At 32.8% G+C, this 21,605-nt stretch overlaps 1 protein-coding gene and 2 long non-coding RNA genes across 11 annotated transcripts in view; 2 read left to right on the forward strand and 1 right to left on the reverse strand.

Annotated features, from left to right (window-relative positions):
- The window catches only part of LOC106457467 (Down syndrome cell adhesion molecule-like protein Dscam2), a 125,614-nt gene that overhangs the window by 20,317 nt on the left and 83,692 nt on the right, over positions 1-21,605 (reverse strand). For all 9 annotated transcript variants that reach the window (XR_002610170.1, XR_002610169.1, XM_022383409.1 and 6 more), the window contains 12 exons: positions 19,119-19,269; positions 15,288-15,436; positions 13,158-13,289; positions 12,362-12,529; positions 10,851-10,921; positions 9,403-9,628; positions 7,394-7,486; positions 5,749-5,934; positions 5,249-5,542; positions 4,397-4,582; positions 3,862-4,088; positions 2,322-2,400 (listed from right to left, as the gene is read on the reverse strand). Coding sequence is in view for 7 of the 9 variants with exons in the window: in XM_022383409.1 (XP_022239117.1) it covers positions 2,322-2,400; positions 3,862-4,088; positions 4,397-4,582; positions 5,249-5,542; positions 5,749-5,934; positions 7,394-7,486; positions 9,403-9,628; positions 10,851-10,921; positions 12,362-12,529; positions 13,158-13,289; positions 15,288-15,436; positions 19,119-19,269 (1,962 nt within the window). In the remaining 2 variants the exon portion in view is untranslated. The remainder of the gene's footprint in view (positions 1-2,321; positions 2,401-3,861; positions 4,089-4,396; positions 4,583-5,248; positions 5,543-5,748; positions 5,935-7,393; positions 7,487-9,402; positions 9,629-10,850; positions 10,922-12,361; positions 12,530-13,157; positions 13,290-15,287; positions 15,437-19,118; positions 19,270-21,605) is intronic.
- On the forward strand, positions 1,182-4,554 carry LOC111085328. The gene is made up of 3 exons (XR_002610171.1): positions 1,182-1,691; positions 3,102-3,164; positions 4,346-4,554. It is a non-coding gene; the product is annotated as an uncharacterized LOC111085328 (long non-coding RNA).
- Positions 18,095-21,605, forward strand: part of LOC106457474 — an 18,898-nt gene continuing 15,387 nt past the window's right edge. Inside the window, exon 1 of the long non-coding RNA XR_001290706.2 lies at positions 18,095-18,180. This is a non-coding gene — a long non-coding RNA (uncharacterized LOC106457474). The remainder of the gene's footprint in view (positions 18,181-21,605) is intronic.

Here is a 21,605-nt window from a genome sequence, read left to right on the forward strand (position 1 = left end):
GTAAAAACATTAGCTCTATAGGTGTGGGGGATAAGTTAGCAAATTGTATGGAAGAGTGGCTGGATGGAAGAAAGCAGAGGGTTGTTATAAATGGAGTTCAGTTAAACTGGATTAATGCTAGTCTTAGTCTTAGGACCTTTGCTCTTTTTGATTTACATCAATGACATAGATAAAGGAATAGTCAATAAGTTACTTAACTTTGCAGATGATATTAGGGTCTTGGGTGTTGCTAGATGTGAAGAGGATACTGCTGATTTACAAAAGAATTTAGATCATTCAGTGAGTTGGGCACATAAATGGCAGATGATTTTTAATTATAATAAAAGCAAGATAATGCATGTGAGTTATCATAATTTGAATTATAAGTATAATTTGGATGGGAATAACCTTAATAGTGTTATGAGGGAAAGAGATCTTGGTGTAATAGTTGACCAATCTCTAAAGCCATCCAAGCAATGTGCTGTTGCTAGTGGCAGGGCAAATAGGATTTTAGGTTGTATCTACAGGAATATAGAATACAAGTCTAAAGAGGTTATAATTTCATTGTATAGGTCACTGGTTAGACCACATTTGGGATATTGTGTTCAGTATTGGGCTCCTTACCTTAGGAAAGACATTGAATTGTTGGAAAGGGTTCTGAGAAGGATTACTAGAATGGTGCCTGGGATGGAGGGGGTTATCATATGAGGAGAGGTTGAAATATCTAAAATTGTTTTCTATTTAAAAAAGAAGAACTAGGGGGATCTGATTGAGGTGTTTAAGATTGTAAAGGGAATTGAAAGTGTTGATTCATCTTTTTTTTTCATATTTAACAGTGAGAATAGTAGGACTCGGGGGACACAAATATAAATTTTGAGAAGGTAGGAGTCATCTTCAGCAAAGAGAGTTTAATTTTTCTAACATGGTGGTTGGTTTGGAATGGGTTACCTTCATATGTTGTAGAGGCAGTAAATTTAAGCAAGTTTAAGAAAAAGCTTGATAAGTATATGAATGATAAGGGCTGTCTTTAAGATTTTTATTATTATTTTTTAGTTATTTTAATTTAGTTTAGAGGATGGAAACAATAGGTCCCATGTTGTCCCAAAACATTATGTTGTATTATATAGGTGATTAAGGCATTAAAACAGTAACAAAATGCCTTCAATGTTTTATTCAAACAATGTTGTAATCTGCTATCTTAATATTATATATTTTTGACTGCCTAGTAAGATTCCTAGGAGTTTTCCTGTTCAGGTTCATTGATATCCAACACAAGAGCCAAAAGTTTCTACAGAAACATAGGTTCAGGACTGGTACACAAAGAATGAATTTAACGCAGACAGCAAAAGAAAGAAAACAATCTTTTTTCACACAAATCAAGTGAAAAGCTAAAGGAACAAGAGATTAAATTATAGAAATGCCCAACTTATGTGTATATTCTAACAAAAACTGTAGTAAAGTATTCTGCATGTCCATGAATTACACACTTCAACCAATGGTTTACATCAGGGATTCCCAACTGGTGGGCCATAAGATGTGCAGTTATGTGTCACATGGGATGGGACAACTGTGACTGCTCTAAACTAGTGAGTTGTTAACTGCATGTGTAGGCCTTTATTATTGTGTCAAATATCTAAGTGGGTCTTGAAGTGAAAAAAGGTTGAGAAACCCTGGATTACATAGCTTGAACATTTAGCTATGCTCATTACTAGGTATTTATATGTTTAGTAGCTAGTTGTACAGGTTTCTATTTGAATAGTATACCTCCTTAGAGAACCATACAGAAGTGCATACATGCTAAACTCAAGACTTGAGAATAGGGACTGCATGTGTAACCATTTCCTATATAATAATTAGTGTATTTGCATCCTTGAGAATCTGATCAACACAGATTTGGTCAACTACATGCAGAAACTACATAAAAATTTAGAAAAATTCTTTTAACATACCTGATTAAATATATTTATATTACTTATTACTGAAATTATTAATAAGAATGTTTTTGTGAAAATAAAGAAGAGTGTATAATAATATGTCAACTATATTCAGTACAAATGAGTCTTTTTGCCCAATACCAGGGTTCTTCAGACCATTTGGGATATGACAGATTTAATGGTTGAGATGCTAAGAAATTGCAGAAGGGTGAAATTCATAGCTGTTTCAGCTATTACATCAGGTTGGTTGGCATTTCAAAATGTTTGGTAAGATGTTAATGGACCAGAGGATGGTCTTCTGTAGACTGGGGTTCAAACAATGTAGCCAGACTTGAAAATATACTTTTGACAGTTACATTCATACTTTACTACATATTCTAAAAAGTATTAGGAACTTCCAGGACTTACGAGGAACTTGGTATATATTCAGAGCTGGGATGGGAGACAAAGCAACTCTCTCAGTTTGTACACATCTTTCCCCACCAACCTGTCAAAATAAAAAAAAGAAAGAAATACTTTTTTAACCTTTTCACTTTCTTCGTTTTTAATACATACAAAATATCCGTAAGTCATAAAGTAATGCTTAACATTTTAGCTGAGCAAAATTTTATATTTATCTAAATTTTGTAAATGAAGTAAGCATTCCTAAATATTTGAATTTCTATTACTGTAATGAAAAAGATAAGTTACACTGGCTTGCAGTAATAAAAATCTATGTTTAGTGATTTTACTTTGGGCAAAATGTGGGTTATAATTACCATGGGCTGCAGATTGAAAGGTTCAAGCCTGTGATATGCCCCTGTCCTACTTCTTGTTAAGAGTTCTAAATAGCTGTGCTTGAACCCTGAAGTCTCTCATCTAGCCATTTAGTGCATGTGTTTTATAAGGTGCCATTTCAGTTGAAAATACCAAATACTTTTTCACTTTCTCTGGTGTTAACACATATGAATACTTCCCTAAATGATGCCATAACACTTTAGTTCTTTTCAAACTTTACCCGGGCTGTTATACTTCCTTTAATGTTATTTAAAGAAGCAAATATTTCCAAATATCTATTTCCAGTTATATTTCTGAGATTAAAAAAGAAAATATATTGCCCTTATATTCAACAATAAAATGTTTTATAACGCTTTGGCAAATTTGGAAGCACAACACCACCTTAACTTTAGAAATTATTATTTTTCACAGGTTGTGACAATCCTCTTGTAGTGCTGCAGGCAGCCCTCCACATTTGGCCAATGAAGATGCACAGTAAATTCCTGTGAATTGTTTATTAGCACATAAATACTAATTACAAAGAACAATTCATTAAACTGGACCAGTGATATTCACATGATGAGTGGCAAAAATAACCACATTACTGGACACACGTAACATACACTTATTCATTTAAACATTAAATTTAGGCACTGGTGGATTAAAATCCACATGGTAATGCTTGTACATAAACAACCATCCAAGCAATAATACTAACTAAAAAATTCATTATCCAACTTGGCAGTTAAGTATTTATACACCACAGCTCAGCATACATTGGTGTCATATGTTTACAATAAGTTACGTAACTTGAAATCACAAGCCAATTAACAATAAACACCTTGTACCTTCAATATCACATGAGAGTTACATCATAGTTTAAGCTGAGACAAGATGATTGCACAAAATGTAAGAAGTAAACATGAAAGTTGTTATTATTAACTTAAGATTTTTGTGTAATGTAATATGAGTCTAACAATATGATAATATTGTCATGTAATGATTATATGCCAACAGATGCCTGCATCTGAAAGAAGAATAATGCTAACTTAGTTTCTCACAAGGTCTTTAATAACAATTAGATTAATTATTAAAATAACATTATTATAAGAAATAATTGTGTATTCAAATCACTATTCGCAGCTTTGATAATCAAAAAACTTTACACAGAAAATCAAAACATAATACTTACTTGTCTCACTAGAAAGGGGACATCATACGTGTGACTTCTATGTGTTTCACCAGGTGATCGTGCATCAGACAGTTGACTCCCACCGTCACTACCATCATCTTGTGGATAGCCTGGAACTCGAGTCATGGCATAAGGGGATGGGTAGCAAGTTGAATCTCGGGGGCAAAACTGTATTTTTGTACTTAAAGCAGTCATGTTTAAGGCTTCTTTCTGCATCATGTGGGGATCTTAGTTGAAAGATTAAAACAAAATTTGAAATGGTTAGCTTGAAAACAGGTCCATTTTAAATTAAGCTACAGGAGATTTTGAAAAAAAGCTTTAGATAAAAGATGAAAAGCAGTTATGTTTATTGTGTCTGTAATTATGAAAATTAAAAGCAAATACAAAAAATATCTAGCATTCAAAAACAAATATTTGAACTTAGCAACAAGTTTATTATTATAAATGATTGCATAATCAATATAAAGCCTTTTTTTATTTTTAGTTGAAGAAGTACTTATAGATTTCATATACATTAATTAGCACAAAGACTCACCTCCAGCCTCTGCAGGTGATCTCTGGTGATTATTAGGCCTATGTCGTCGAGTATGTAACAGACATATGATCACTGTAACAACCATCACTATAACAACAGCACAAACTACAGGAATAATTAGGGTAAGCCACCTGTACATTTGTGTTTGTGAACTTGTTTGTGCTGGAAGTGGAGGAGAAACTGTTGCTGTAATTATAAATACATATTATATCATGGTCTGTAATGTCTTTCATTGTTGTTATCTATTAATAGCTACATATACACACACACTGTTGTACAGCTGTTATTATACACAAATATATTATTTGAAAACTATTGTTAAAGAAAAAATGTAATAGTTACAGAATTATATAATACACTCACATTTATTATTAGTTCAAAGTTATTAAATAATTCTGTTACACAAATACATTGTTAACTAACTGTGCTCAAATTGTCTTGTAAAAATGTACAGTAAAATGAATCTTTAAAATAACCAAATGTACTGAGTTACAACTAATTAATTCTTTAAAATATTTTATTTTTCATCATTTGATGATGCTTGAAAAGGAGTTTCTATCCTGTATATTGTTTAGAAGATTTTATTTGTTTAAACCTAAGTATTTTTGCTTCTCTTAGAAGAAATTTTCAGTAAGGCAAAAACTAAAATATGTCACTGTTAAGTGAGTGAATGCTTTCTACTCTTTCTTTTTTCTTCTTACATTTACTAAAGGTTTAACAAAAACATTATATTCATAACAGGAAACTGATATTTTGATATAGTCAATGTATGGTAGAACTTTGTTTTATCTAAGACATAATTCTTTCATATGACAAGATATGTACCAGCTCTATCACAAAGTGTAAACATACCTCCCATCTCAGTAAGTGTGGAAAACACATACTCAGCATCAGTGGAACCAGCACTGTTGTGTGCACTCACAAGTAGATTGTACCAGGATCCTGGATTTAAGTTTGGCACACAAAATTCTTGTCTTTGGGGAGAAACATTGTCTGAAACTAGCTGCCACGTTGACTGTCCTTGCACCTTCATCTGGATCACAAAGAAGTCAACAGGGCATCCACTGGTCTTCCAAACGTATAGATGAAGAACTACAAAGGTTGAGTTGATGGTTAAAAAACTGTACTTATCTGGTGCCCTGGGAACTGGAGAAGGAAGAGATGGAAAAACAATTACTGTTGAGAAAGGCTTGTAATGTTTAATCAGCAGTCAAGTTAATCATCGGTGTAAACAAAATTGAATAAACAGATCTATTTTTAAAGATTCTACAAAATCTTTAAAAATAGATCTGTTTATTGAATTTTGTTTACATATAGAAGAATTCAGAGTTTAAGATACAACCCAGATCTACCTGTTCCAGAGGTTTTTACAGAAAGCACTTCACTAGGATTGCTGGAACCAGCTGTATTAGTGGCCATTAAGTAAACCTCGTATTGAGTTCCACATCGAAGATTACTGATGGTGTATGTTGTATTTTTTCCAGGGACCTCAATAACTTTCCATTCATTTTGCACTTCCTTGTAGTAGATGATGTAGCCTAAAAGTGAAACATTTTAGTACTTTAAATCAGTAACCTATCATAGAGGACTATGTTTCTGCAAGAAAGATTACTGAGTCACTAACTATAAACAGTAAGTACAGGTTACAACTAAATACATCAGTTTTGAACTAAGTTACAACCTAGTAACTAACAAAGCTAAGTGTTAAACAGTTGGAGACAGTCACTTGTGATTACCTATCCTAAAACATTCGTTTTTCACTACTCTTTACTCTCTTAGAGCTTTCTGATTGGTTCGTACACTTTCTTATACATACATAATCCTACATTGTTTTTTTTGCAAGTTTTCTTTTAAATCATACAAGTTATCCAGACTTTTAAAAATGATGACATAAGCAAGATGTAAAAATGGACATCTCCAGGTCAAAATTTGCCTTGGAGATTGCTTGGAGTAACAAAGTAAGGAGTATGTGAGATAAGTCTTGGGGTGAAAAGTGGATGTTCTTGAACCACTGTGTTTGTGTAGTGAGTAATCTTAATTTTATGTCATTGTAAGTGTGATAAACATATCACACAGGCCTACAATGGTTTTATTGTCTTAAAATATTTACATGTACTACAGTAATTCCTGTACGCTGAATTCGAAAATGATATCCATTTTTTTCCAACTTGTACAGATTTTTCACAAAAAATCATATGTACTTTTAAGTAAGTGACTCATTTTCATTGAAATCAGGTCACATTTTGTTGTGCTTAAAATTTCGATAACTACTGGCTATAGATTTCTCTAGACCAATCGTGACATGAGAGTCTTATCGATCATTCTAGAACCCAAACATAACAAACACAATGATAAAAAAAATGTTCATTGTGGTAAATGAAATAATAATTTAACCCAAGTAAGAGTTTTTTTTATCCCGATTTGTAAAAAATCCTTACGTGATAGAAAAATATGAATATTATTTTCAAAACCTGCATAGCTGAATTATGGCAAATCTGTTATTAAAACCTAAACAACTTTTATGAAGTTTAAATTTGCAGGCCTGTGTAATTGGCATCAATGGAACCATAATTTTTCATTATTTGCCATATTATGATTCCTGGAAAAATGTCTCCCCATGATAGGTATACCAGTTATTAAATTTATCACCTATTTTCATTACAACTAAAACCACAATATACTACTGAAACTAAAGTATCACCCAATAAGAGATGCACAAAGCACAGTCTATTTAGCTAGTACCTCCTGAAGTATGTTGAGTAAACATGATCCATCACAGAATTTTTAATCATGTCAATCACCCATGACTGATTCTTTAAATATTTCTGCAAGATGATTTACTCAGTAATACAAATTCTTACATTATTTTTAAACTTAACTTATAGTCACTAACTGACTGAAAGATGAAAAGTGAAAAGTCGTGCATGGTTATTGACACGTAATTGTACAAATGACTGAAAGAATGATTAGTGGAAAGTATTAATAACTAGCACTTACTTATAACTGGTGATTGGTTTGTGTCCTCCCAATACAGATGAATAGTTCTAGATGAATCGGAAACTAACTTTAAATCTGGAGCATTAGGAGGATCTACATGTACAGTAAAAATCACAAATATCTTGAGAATGCAAGTTAAACATATTCAAAGTGAGTAAATTAGAGAATAAACCATGAAAGTTAGAGTGCACACAAGGTTATAATTATACTTAAAACTTGACTTAAGTAATTAACTTGCCTCTAGTTTTGTAATAAAGTTTTTCAACATTTTTGAGTGCCAAGTAATTTTGTGACATTGTATCCAGGTTATCATCCATTACAGTATGAGACTACTCGCTAAAATGATTTTCGACATCTGTTTGCAAGTTCATAATGAGATAGCCCCAACACACCTACCTATGTCTTAATTCTGTTTTCAACAATGCCACAATGCAGTCTTTTGTATTTCTTGTTTGTATGTTTAAATACAGTAATATCATGTTTTTGCATGTAGTTTCATCAAACTTTCTGCTGAGCAAGAGCTAACCATATTTCTTTCAGCCATTTTGTTACTGGTGCCTCAGCTTCTCCTGCTAGCATTCCTAAATTTATTCCTTTCACCCCCAGGCTTCTTTTCTTCTTATGAAAACCGTGGACTGAAAAGGATGGTGTTCATGTGTTTCTACCTCTTCCTGTCTCACCCTCTCTGAATTATTCTGACCTGAATCATTATTATGTCTCAATTCACTGCTTAATTGTTATTTAACCATTTGAAAAACATTTCTTTATCTGTTCATTCTTTACAGTTCTCCCCATCTAGGTAATCTCTGTTTTGTCATCCTACAAATTGACTTACGCAGCATTGTCAAAGAGTTTATTTACTTGTTAGTATTATTTTGGAATGCAAATGAGCATCACATCTTATCCGCTCCAGTGTATAACTGTTTCTCTGGACACTACAGCTCATTATCTTTTGTGGGAGATCCTGTATGTTGATAGGAAAAATACACCTACTCTTTATTTTAAAGATAAACCTCTGACCTACTAATATACTAAGAAAACTTTTCATATGACCATCAATAGAAAAAGTATCCATTATTTCTGTTTGAATTTAATTAAATGGTTACTTAACTATTGTCTTGAGACCTAAAAGAAAAATGTGGACTAGTTAAGATCTGGAAGTATTCTTGAGGCACTTACCTCAGTTAGTTTATGGTCTGGCTTTTCTGGTTCCTAAGCTGTTAAACATTTACATTGGAGAGAAATGCATGTTATTCACATGTGTGTCATTCACCCAACATTTTGTCATAAGCTTTTAGATTCTATATGCAGTTTATTTCTGGGGACTAATAATGGGGGTTTTGGCTAGTTGTTAATCATTCTTTCCATATGTGAGAAAGATGTTTTTTACTGTTTATTCCAAAACCTAGCCCATTTCAGTGTGAATATTGTATCTAGTTTAGTTTGAGAAACTTCTCCAGCTATTGGCCTTTATAACATATTCCTTCATAATCATAATGATATCAGCCTAAACCCAATTTTTTATACCGTCATTCAAACCTAGACCAAACTTGATAAAATGGAGATGGAGAGTACATTTAGAAGATAATTTTAATTCCAAAAATATTAACTCTCAATAGGCTTATTAGCTTCCAAACATGCATTTGATTATTGATTAATCTCTTGTGAATGCAACTTGACATGAGGTCGTAAAATAGTTGATGGGTGATATGCTTAGCGCAAAAATCAAAATGTCGGAGAAAACATTAGTGTCTGTTTGAAATTGATTTTAATGTTCGGAAAGGATAGTAGCAAAAATAAATACCCTAAATACATAAGTAGAATAATAAGTAAATTAAAAATCATGTGCACAATTTTATATTGAAGTAGAAAAACAATATTTTCAAAAGCAGAAATTGAAATCATTATGTTAACTGCAACAATAAATGTTATATAGAAAATCAGTGTTTATGTTGTTACTTTTATTGTTTACAAAAACTCTGTATTATATTATTTACACCAAAACTTACCATATTCTAAAGTTTGTCTAAGTACTTCGTTTGATAAAGGCCCTCGTCCAGCACTGTTATAGGCCTGAATGTGGATGACATACTTGGTGAAACGTCTTAGATTGGTTAGGGTGTACATCTGTTTTTCTTCTCCAGTTGCCTCCACAGTTTTGTAGGTGAAACCATTATTGGATGTCCAGATCTTATAACCAATATAGTATCCTTCCACTGTATTTGATGTGGGTGGCTAAAAAATATAAACAATTTTGGTGCTTGTTTGTTTTTCAAATTTAAAATACGTTGATCATACTTTGCACACTTTCATCTGATTTGTTCAAATAGTTTTAGAATGACTGCTCTTTACTTATTATTAATTTAATTTAACTCAGTTACAGGTCCCATTCATTATTAGTAAGTTTCTCTGATTTTTTGTTTTTCCTAAATTGCATATTTGAATTTAATTATTTTGCTAAATATATTTTTTGGTTACTACTTCAACTATTATTGTTTAATAAACTGAAATGGCTAAAATATTCAACTTCACAACTCAATATGAGTAGCATGTATTTACAATTCTTTGGTATATGTAGCAATAAAACAGAACAAACAACACTACAAATAGCATTAACATTTCTCCAGCAATAAGTGCTGAACCCAAAGAGTTTCAATTTCTTAACAAGATATACAGATGATAGTAAAGCTTATATCTAAGTAAGGGTCAATAGCAAGATTGACATACAAGATAACTCAATATTTCCTCCAAATAATGTTTATGACCAAGCCTTTTTTGACCTACAAATAAACTAAAATCCAAAATTTATAAAGGATAATTCATGTAGCTGTTCTTACCTCATCTATGTTGCTCTATAGCTACTGATCAGCAATATATATATATAGAAAGATGAACTTTGATCTCAAAATGTATTATATGTTAAAGAGTATTCTGCCTTAGATTTGGTAACCCTACTCTTAGCCATATGCTACCTAGTGGCTCAGCAGTAAGCTTGGGGACTTAAAGCACCAAAGTTCAGGATTAATTCCACATTGTGGGCACAGGACACAAATCATATTGTGCAGCTTTGAAATTCTAAGTAAAGTAAGTAAGTGTTTTACAAGTTCCATTATTTTTTGTACTAATTGACAGTTCAATTTGAAAAGTGCATGAAGAGATACCATGAACTTGTAGAAAAATTTATATTCTATAGAATTTGATGCCAGATCCTTGAAAAATGAGTACATTTACTTCTTTTAAGAGAACTCCACCACTGGCAGTATGCTTAGACATACATAGACAAAGAAACAAACATATGTCAGTGAAAACTCTACTGGTAGCATTACTATAAACACACAGGGAGGAATACTGTAGTAATCAGTAAGATTTAATTAATTGTCATGAGCAAATAAGATTAAAAAGCAGAGCATGAAATAAACAAAATTTTAGAAGGAATTAAAAAGGATATGAAATTTACCTTCCATGTAATGTGCAGTGAGTGAGAGCTTGTTGGTTCTACTCGTATGTCATTAACTGGTGTTGTAGGAGCTGCAAAAAACATATTCAATGTAAATGTACATTTTTGATCAGAAAAGAAGATGGATTGTGTTTTATTGAATAATGAATTACTGTATTTCTTACCTAAAAAAAATATTTTAACCCTAAAAGTTGAGCATGCAGAAAATGTCATGTTTTATTGGCAACTTTGAACAAGAGAAAATCTACTAGACCAACTGCTGATGTAAAACTTTATATAAGTTTGGGGTTTAACACATACTGCTTTGAAAAATGTAATAAAACTGAAAATGTTGTTTTAGTGTTGATGAAAAGTCTTTCCAAAGCAAGGCTACTTTTACTTAGATCCATTCCATTTTAGCCTTGATTAACACTGTAAGAATAATTTTTAAACATGTTCATGACACCTAGAACACTCTGCTCACTTAGTAAAAACAACAATAAATGTTCTTGATCTATTTCTTATGATTTTTGTTGGTTGACGTCTGATTAGTCATATTTAAGTGTGTCAATCACTGAACAATCTATGACAGTGAAAGCGGTTACAATGAGAAGAATAAAGTATCTTATTCCTTCTGTTTCAAAGTTTTATTGTCCTCTTTTAATTGGATTCTAACATTTTTGAATGCTGTATCTTTCTGGTCATTTTATCGCCAACAGGAACCACATTGTGACTACATCAATAATGCTTGCATTTCATGCACACACAGACCCTCTCAGAGGTTCAGAGAGGCCCGGGCCACTTCTATCTTTTGAGGGCCCTGGCAATAATAAAAATAAAAAATGATGACAGATGAAAACAAAATAAGACAATTATTAGCCCCCAAAAAAAGTGAAACATAATTTGAATATTTAATTTGCAGCTTTAAGCTGAGAATGTGTTACATTTTGGTGTGATTGGGAGGCACATAAAACAAGTCATGAAACTCAACAAATACAAAAACAATAACAAGTGTCTAAACTTAAGGCCCAAGCCAAATGGCCCTCCTGGCCTTCCTCTAATTAGTCCTGTGCACAAACCTTCCAACCTTGTACTTCAAACTGAGATTAGGATAAAAATGGCTTTCAAACAAGTCTTCTATAGGTAAATTAATTTCCAAAAGACAATGCACTTTTATCAAAATCTTGACACACACATGAAGGAAAAAAAACACTGTCAAATTATGATTTCTTTGCAAGAAGTGAACAGATAGACACAAAAGTTACATTGCTCAAAAGCTCTAATAACAAAATTATCATTAAAAAGCAATTTTATTGCTTGCCAGATATTTTGTTGAAGAAAACAGTCAATACTTTCTGTATGATTGATTCCCAATTTTAGAGTTGAATTCTAGATAAACTTCTTAATAAGCTGAGAAATGTTTTCTTTAAGATTTTATGTATTGCTACTTACAATATAGTACCAAACAGTTTAATATTCTCTAAGAATTTGTTTAATTTAGAGCATTTAATCCATTTATAATACCAATTTACCTGCTTTTTCAGTAGTAAAGGCTAAGACTTTACTCGGTGGCCCATGTCCAAGGGAATTCTCAGCCAAGATTCTAATTTTGTAAGACATCTGAGGAGATAATCCTCCTACAGTAGCTTCAGTTTTCATGTTTGAAACAGACAAAACTGATTGTTTTCTTGTCCATTCCTCTTGTAAGAAAAACAAAATTCTTCATATTCAGTAATGTACTAATAGAGCAACATATTCTGGTTATGGTGTGAACCAGATTCAGTGTCTCATATTTTGAATGAGACCAGAAACAAAAGTTCCATAGATTGTCGTGTTTAAATTACTTTAAGGTGTTTCAAGCAGTCATGTTGAACTGTATATAATTTTCCATAAACCTAATTTTAAAATATAGAATACACAATTTTCTAGCATTATGCAAAATCTTTCCATCTAACACAGAAGTCTAGATATAATGTTTTACATCACCCTGCAGTGTGACTAAAAGGCACTAGAAAGTTAACTGGATGAGTTTTACAATACATATCTTACTTCATGTTTCATCACTTGCAGCATTGAAAATTTATGTACATTATATAGAAATAAGATTATGTTGTACTTTATTTTATCTTTTTTGGTTTTGGTTAGATGTAGCATGCATATATATATATATATATTTGTTTATGGTAATTTTTGCTTCTACTTTGAATAAAAAAAATATAAAACTTAAAATTTTTCCTTTTGTGATTATTCCATTACATAATTAATTAATTAAATGAGATGTTACTTTTAGAAGCTAACAAAAAGACATATTATGATATATATTTTCACCTGTGTCTGTTGTGTACTGAACAATATACTTTTTAAGTGGTAAGTTGCCACTATATGGTTGTTGCCAGGCTACTGTAACTGATCGACTTGTTACCTGTATAGCTTTTAAGTCTTGTGGTGCATCAGGTACATCTAAAAAACAAAACAAAATTAAAGGATAGACAATATGCAAGTACTTTTTTACATCAATTGGAAAAATAAAAGTTTTTTAATTAATCAATCTTGTTATTTTTGATGAATCATCTGATTCTTAGTCAATTATGATGACTATCTGTACATTTAGATAGAACAAATATGGTATAATCAGATTTAGTGTTTACATCTAACAGAAAAAAATGCTTGATAGGGAAAAGCACTCGAGGTCTGATTTTATTTTATTTTCTGTTTTACTTAAACATGTATGAGTGCACTCAGAAGATCATTAAGAAACTTCACCAATTATTACTCAAATTGATTATATGATTAATCTGAAAGTAATAAAAAAGTTTAATCATTATCATAGTTAATATTAGTGATACATATCACATTAAGCTGAAGATAATGTTTCACACTCATTCTAATTTGTTCACAACAAATTTCAAATTAGGAATGCGTAAAATTAGTACTCGGATCTTTTTTTGTCTGTGGAAAGTTAATGTCAAATTAATATTGGAATTCATCAGCTGTACTTGACAATAAAATACAAAAACATACCCTGACATGCTTCTCATACATATATGCAGGGCAAGAATTTAATGTTAGAATTTGAATGCTGAAAGCTGGTGAAGTATTGGAAACCAATAGGCCTAATATACTTGATTAAGATCTTTTTTTTTCCTAACATCCATTATAATTTCTCAATTACAAACTTCTGACTTGAAATCCATAATGGATAAATTAAGAGGAATGTGAAAAAACAAATACATAACTTAACTGGTTTAATGTGACTTTTATCATGAATAAAGATAGTTCAGTACATCATATTTAAATGATTTTGAATAAGCAAATCAACAAGTTGCATAAAACCACATCTGATAAAAAGTTGTGGTGGAAGGAAATATATTAGAACTACAGTTTTACATTGCTTGATGTTATGTAAATAGTGTGATCCTACAAAAAATCGATTGCTATTGGGAAGGATATAGTAGCTCTTTCTGATGCAAAATATTCATACACTCAGATCGTAAAGATGTGTTCAGATTGGATATTGAGAATTTCCAACACTGGGATATCCTTTGTAGTTAAAGTCATTGGAAAACAAAGGAATATGGATCAACTTGAGGCATGAGGAGTCCAAAACCATCCAAAAAGGGACCTGCAATAAGTAATACCCCAACTGTGGTAAGTAAAGTGCAGAATTTAGTAACAAGTGGCAAAAGTCATCCATGTGCCCTAGACAACAGTACATATCATGATCAAGAAGGATCTCTGCTTGGAAAAGCAACACAAGCAATACAAGTTGTTTCAATGACATATCCATTCATTCATTGGATATCTCATGCAGCTGAGAATGAAATGAATATTCATGCTATTCTATAATTGTCAAATTGCTGGATGCAGTGTCTAGGGATTTCTGTGGGATCATACTATCAAAGTGGGTGCTAGAAGACTGTCAGTCTCCTTTACTAGATAGATTATGGAAATCAGCAGGGAGAAGTAGTGTATTTTGGGAAGCCTTATTATGGAGTCATTTTTCAATAGAAATTATGCAGCAAGGCTATAGTCAAGTTGCATGGTCATCATATAGAACATGGCCACATGGACTGTTACAAGAGAGTGAAGTTCAAATATTGTTTAATATAGCATTCTTAACATCCTTATTAGGCTCATTGATTTGCACCCTTTTAAAGTTTAAACTGAAACTTTCAAGTTCTTATACTGCATAAATAAAGTTTCATTTGGACTTTTGTCTCATCATCCAACTCAAATGAAAGGTCTCTTGGGCATAGAAGGCAGACTAAAGGTGGACCTAAGATGTTATTTTCAAACACCTATGACGTAAAATCTGTATTAAACAAATGGAGAGGAAACCTTAAAAAAATGAAGTTTAACATAAATTTTTATCACAAATATTATTCATATTGGTGTTCTAACTATAATATCTACATTTACTCTTGAAACAAAGAAAGAGGGGTACATATGTCATCATACCTTGTACTATTACTTGAAAGCTCATTTGGTCTTGTCCATAATTGTTCTCGGCAGAGCACCCAAACAAGGATGTATCCTCTCTCTTAGCTGAGATGATTTTGAAGGTGGACAAAATACTACTGTCCATCACAACCTGAGAGAATGTGTACCTGTAGTGGAAGTTATGTATAGTATTTCAGAAATTATGCAGCTCAGGTTTGACTATTATTTCAAATGGTTAAAAAAGTTTGTGGTTTAGCAAATATCAAACTATAACTGCATGTAAGAAGTGCTGACTCATACCTAATATTTTTCATCTAACATACATATATATATAGCTGAACCTAAAATAATTTTTATTTATACATAGTGTATTAAAAATTAATATGCCAAGTTTTACCTCTAAACTATTCTGTTCTCCAGTTAACATTCTAGCCAAACAATAACATAAACATAAAATGTCCTTATAGAGTTTGGGCAATTGCATAAAATTCTTATTAAAGTAAAAGAATGGCATGCAAACAACTTAAACAATAAAAATAATATAATATAAAATAAAACTATAATTCTTAAACAGTCACTTTTTGAAAAATTAGATGTCAATACATTTAATAACATTTGAATCATTAAGTTACACAATTTTTAGATTAAAGTTGTTGTTGTTGTTATAAAAAACTTTTAATAAAATAAATTGCTTTAAACAATTAAGGTATGGTTGGGGTTTTTTTTATTCAATCTGGCTTTAAGAAAATATAACTACTGTTATAGAATAATGTCAATGGTGCTCTTTAGTAATTTTGATTTTTATACAAAAGTGTCAAATGATCAGCCATATGATTTGATATGCAAGTTTTTACTGTTAGGTAATACATTTGTAAATGCTTATTTGGTACTATAGACTTTGCACTTGAAAAAATAAATGAATCATTAAGCTGTTAGGACAATATTTCTCTATTGGAGTTGGTTCCAGATCATCAACATAGTTTGAAGGTGAATTACATACTGGCAAGCATCTTCTCAGTGTGTTCCATACATATCCATTAGATTCAAATCCACTGAGAATACTGGCCAGTCTATTTGCTCTCTATCCTCTACTTCCAGGAAATTGTTAACCAGGTGAGCATGTTGGGAGTATGATTTGTGTTTGTTTGAAGTTAAGCACAAAGCTACACAATGGGCTATCTGTACTCATGTTGTAAGTCCACAGACACAGCTGTTGTTGTATAGCATTCACAGTTTTAGAGCACATGAAGGTCAATTCAGAACACACAAATACTGATCCCTGCCCAGACCACTATGCAACACCATCATATCTGTCTTTTCTTTATGAAATTTGGGTTGAATCTAGTCTCAGCCACCCACAAGCATTTGTATTGTATTTTATATTTATGAAAAAGCTACAAAGATTATCTGCCACCATCTATAATTTTGAACTACTGACAAGAGGGGGAGGCAGCCAATAAGCAGCACCCTACCACCTATGCAGAGGAATTGCCTGTCACCCTTATAATGCACCCACAGCTTCAAGAGGAGGAGTATGGTATCACATAGGTCCAAACATAGCTTGCTAGCTCTGAAATCCAGAGCTCTATCATGGGGCCAACCTGTTCTCCCCAGATTCATTCACATATTGTTTGATCAATCCACATGTTTTTAACACCAGTAAAGATGGGTTGTTTTATTGTCATAAAGGCCAACCTAATGAATCCTTTCTTTAACTGTTGAGTGCTTACTTGTTGTCCAGTTTCTGCTATGAACTGTTGATTCATAACGTAACATAGCATTTAAGGACAACAAGGAACCTGTTAGTCCATCTAGGCTCTCTCATTTACTAAACTAAATTACTTAGAAAAAAACACCTAATAAGCCAACTACCCTGGTACAAAAAAACAAAACTGTTTTAGCTGAAGATGACTCCTACCTTGCCAAAATTTATATTTTTGCCCCCTAGTCTTACTATTCTTACCATTAAATAAATAATGAGGGAATCCTCGATAGCCACGGCACTTGAAATTATTTTAGGCAGGCTTAGAGTAAGTTAATCTATGAGACCTTACTTTCCTTTTTATTAGCTATATTTTTGTGTGCCACCAATACCAAGCATGGGGCTCATATACTCGATTCAATTTTATTACTCATCAGGATCTCTACCAGTCTATTTTCAAATTGAAATTCTCTTAAGGAAGATTAGGGTCAATTAATCTATGAAGCCTTGGGCATGGTCCAATAAATCAATCAAATGGGTTTGACCTCCTGAGCCCAAAACTGTAATTAGAACTCAAATCGGTCGATAGATGACCTAGCTATGAGCTAAAAGTTCTTGAAAAAAACTCGGAGCCAGTCTAATTCTTCTTTGTACAAGACAAAACAATTTTCTGAGACCTTAAACTATTCTCATATAACAACATTTCCATCCAAGGTATCATCCTAGTACTCCTCCTCTAAACCCTTTCCAATAATTCAATGTCCTTCCTAAGATAAGTAGCTCAAGAATGAATTCAATACTCCAAATATGACCCAAACAGTGACTATGCAATAAATTTATAACCTCTATAGACTTGTATTCAATATTTCTGTAGATACCACCTTAAACTCCTATTTGCCCTACCACTAGCTAGCAACAGCACACTGCTTGAATGGCTTCAGAGATTAATCAACCATAACACCAACATTCTATTTTCCAATAACACTGTTAAGCTTATTCCCATCAAAATTATTCTTAAAATTTATATTATGATAACCCACATGCATTAAGGCCATCTACCATTTATTTGCCTAACTAAATCTCTTTGTAAAGCAGTAGCATCCTCCTCATAGTCAGCTACATTCAATTCCTTAATATCATCAGCAAATTTAAGTAATTTATTGACCATTCCTTCACGTATGTCATTAATGTATATCAAAAAGAGCAAACGTCCTAATACTGAGCCCCAAGGTACCTAAGTTGTGGCATTATTCCAGCTTAATTCCATTTATAACAACCCTCTAATTTCTTCCATCCAGGAAATTTTTATCCAGTGAACCAACTTATCTCTCACACATACTTAGATTTTTTTTTCATTTGGAAAGCTCAGGCTCACCAGTTACATCTAGCTCATTTTTCAAATAGCAGTTGTTTTATGGAGTTGTTGACAATGGTCTACTCTGTCCAGGTCTCTGTGTCATCTGAATAAATCCCGCTAATCACACTTTGTACAACATGTAGCTACTCTGCAAGGGCTTGCTGTGTTTTACCTATTTTTAGTCGAGCTATTGTTCTTCATATCATGGAAATGTCCAAGTGTCGTTTTTGAGGTTCTGGCATGCTCATTATTATTATCCTGGATCTCATTACATTCTCTGTTGTTGGTGAATCTGCTATATAAAAACATGCTGCATTTTCTTCACATATACCTATCACAGAATGCATAATAAACCACACGAATAGCCATCTAACACTTGTTTGCCATAAAAATATCAAAAGTGCCAATGATGATATTTAATAATAGTATCTATGCCTTATTGTAACTAACATACTGAAAACTGGTAATTCCTTAACTATTTTGAGAATTATATTTTTGTACTACATATAGGTACAGTCAGTGGCGTGCAGAGGTTCTATGATGCCCGGGGCCTTGTACCTAAGACCTTGGGGAAGGGCGGAAAAGGTTCTACTATTCGATTCAACTTATTGCGTTGGTGGCCCTGACACCTTTTGCCCCCCCTTCTGCACGCTACTGGGTACAGTTTAAATTCTGTAATATGTTTTTACTATCTAACAGTATTAGGTTATAAAACCTGTCAATTGTTTTTGAATCTGTTTGAGGAATATTGTAATGGTAAAATTAACATAAAAGATTAATGAAATAAAACCTTTGATGTCTGTTCTGTAGATCCAAATGCTGTCCATTTTTGGTCCACTTGATACTCAGTGGTCTATCTCCTAGAACCTCACAACTCAGGTTAACTGCTTTACTTTTCTGTACTGTTACTGACTGGAACTGAGTCTTAATATGGGGTGGTACTAAGAAGGAAACCCAGAACTGCATCATTGGTATAAAAAACTCATATAATTATTCAACTTTTTAGATAACCCACTTGCTAGTTTCTAATTGGTAGTGTTAATGTTATGTTTCATATTAAACTAAAAATCTTTATGTCCATTTGAAAAAATTATATTTATAAAAAAAAAATGGAGATTAAAACTGCAATACACATTATTTAACAGGAAACATCACTTAAGCTTTGTACAAAACTAAAACAATCTTACCATTTTTTAAGTTCGAAATTTCTTCAAAAAGTAATCCCGGAAATCTATCACTTTTATTTTTTGACCACAGACAAGGCCATTGGGAACCATTATGGGCAGTGGATAAAAATAAATATATATATATACTGCTTCCCCTAAATAGTTTTTAGAATGATGTTGCATATGTGTATAAGTGATTGAAGGATTAGTTAACTTTTGCTTAAACACTCTGTACTGATTTGATATACTCCATAAACAAATTTTTGCCACTCTAATGGGTCCTCTGATGGACATCGAGTCCCAGGGAAATACTTTTGGCCTCCCTGCCTTTTTGGTGGGCCTGACCACAGCCAAATACTCAGTCTAAGACTTTAAGTATCTTTCACTAAATTACCTAAATCCTTGTTTTCTCAACAATGTACAAAACACACACAACAAATGAGTCTTATTCAAATGTTTTTTTACATAAATGAATATTATTTACACTTATCAACAACAAAACTAATTTTTCATGTTCTCGCTCAGTCATTAAACTGTCAAAGTATTTTTGAATGACAAAAACCCTTTTAATAGTGTCAGCCTTTCCTAGAATCATAGTTATCAATGGCATATTTAGAAATGTTATAATTTAAAAAGCAGTCTAAATCAGTGTATAATAAATACAATATGACCATATTCTTATCAATTTAACAACCTCATTAACCTGTAGAAAATGTCAGTAAGCAATATTTAATCTTTGCTATAAGGAACATCAATTGAATTGCTCTGATTTCAATCAATCTATGAGATACATATATCTGTCTCATAAACTTTTAGCTTACTTCTTAAACAAATAACTCCTTTTTTTTACTCTATCATCATTCCTCACAGAGGAGATTAAAACATTCTAAATTAATATCTTCATAATCTTGACAACACACAAATCCTGCAATTGTAACAAGTTTTCACAAAAATGTTTATTTATCACTATGTTTTAAATGTAGATGTTTCCATAGGTTTGCATTATTAATAGGCCAGAGGGAGATTTCAAGTATGACCCTTGAGGGACGATAAAGAAAGGCTTGTATCTGATGATTATGAGATGGCTGGGTTATAAAGCTACATGAGGGTTATCTGCACTAACCATCCCCAATTTAGCAGTGAAAGATTAGGGTGAAGGCAGCTAGTCATCACCATCCACAACCAACTCTTGGGATAATCTTTTAACGACGAATAGTGGGATTGACTATCTCCCACAGCTGAAAGAGCGAGCATGTTTGATAGAATGGAGATTCAAACCCGCGACCCTCATATTGCGAGTCGATTGCCCTAACCACCTGGCCATGCAGGGCCCCTGACATATGCAAGGATCTTGCCAACCACACCTCTTCATATACACTGGGTGGTCACAAGTAAATAGACACCTAATTTTTCGTCATTTAACTGATTTATGCTAACTAATTTGTGTTCACAGAGCACTATATAAATGAAAATGGTCCGCACACTAATTATCTTGTGCTACAACATGTCTAGAACTCAAGGTTCTCTCGAATTGTCAGATTTTGTTAGAGGAAGGATAGTTGGTCAAGCAGATGGTGGAATAAGTCATCAGCAAATTTCGCAGAATTTGGGAACCCTGCTTTCGACAGTCAACAGAATCAACGTGCAGTTCAGGAAACACGGCAAAGGAAAACAACTGAGCAGCGTCCGGGTCGTCCTGGTCCATCGGAGAGGACAAAAAGGGCTTTCAAGAGGATCATCGAAATGGATCCCAGATTAACGACTGCAGAAGTGGCCAAAGTTGGTGGGATGAGCCCGAAATTTGTTCAACGGATTCTCCACAGTTTGGGTTATCGTTGCAGAGCAACTGGACGGAAGCCCTTATTAAGACCTGCCAACATGGTTAGACGAAAGAAGTGAGCAAGTGATATGATGACCAAGCCTCTGGACTTTTGGAAGACCGTATTCTTCTCAGACGAATCTAGATTCGCTCAATTTTCGGACAGTGGAAGGATATGGGTCTGGAGAATGCCTCACCAAGAGTTTGGGCTCAACAGATTGCAGCGAACTGTGAAGCATGGTGGTTTCAGCGTGATAGTTTGGGGAGCTGTTTGGGTTGGTGGGAGATCGAG

The sequence above is a fragment of the Limulus polyphemus genome, unplaced genomic scaffold (genome assembly GCF_000517525.1).
Source record: "Limulus polyphemus unplaced genomic scaffold, Limulus_polyphemus-2.1.2 Scaffold335, whole genome shotgun sequence".
Taxonomy (NCBI): Eukaryota; Metazoa; Arthropoda; class Merostomata; order Xiphosura; family Limulidae; genus Limulus; species Limulus polyphemus.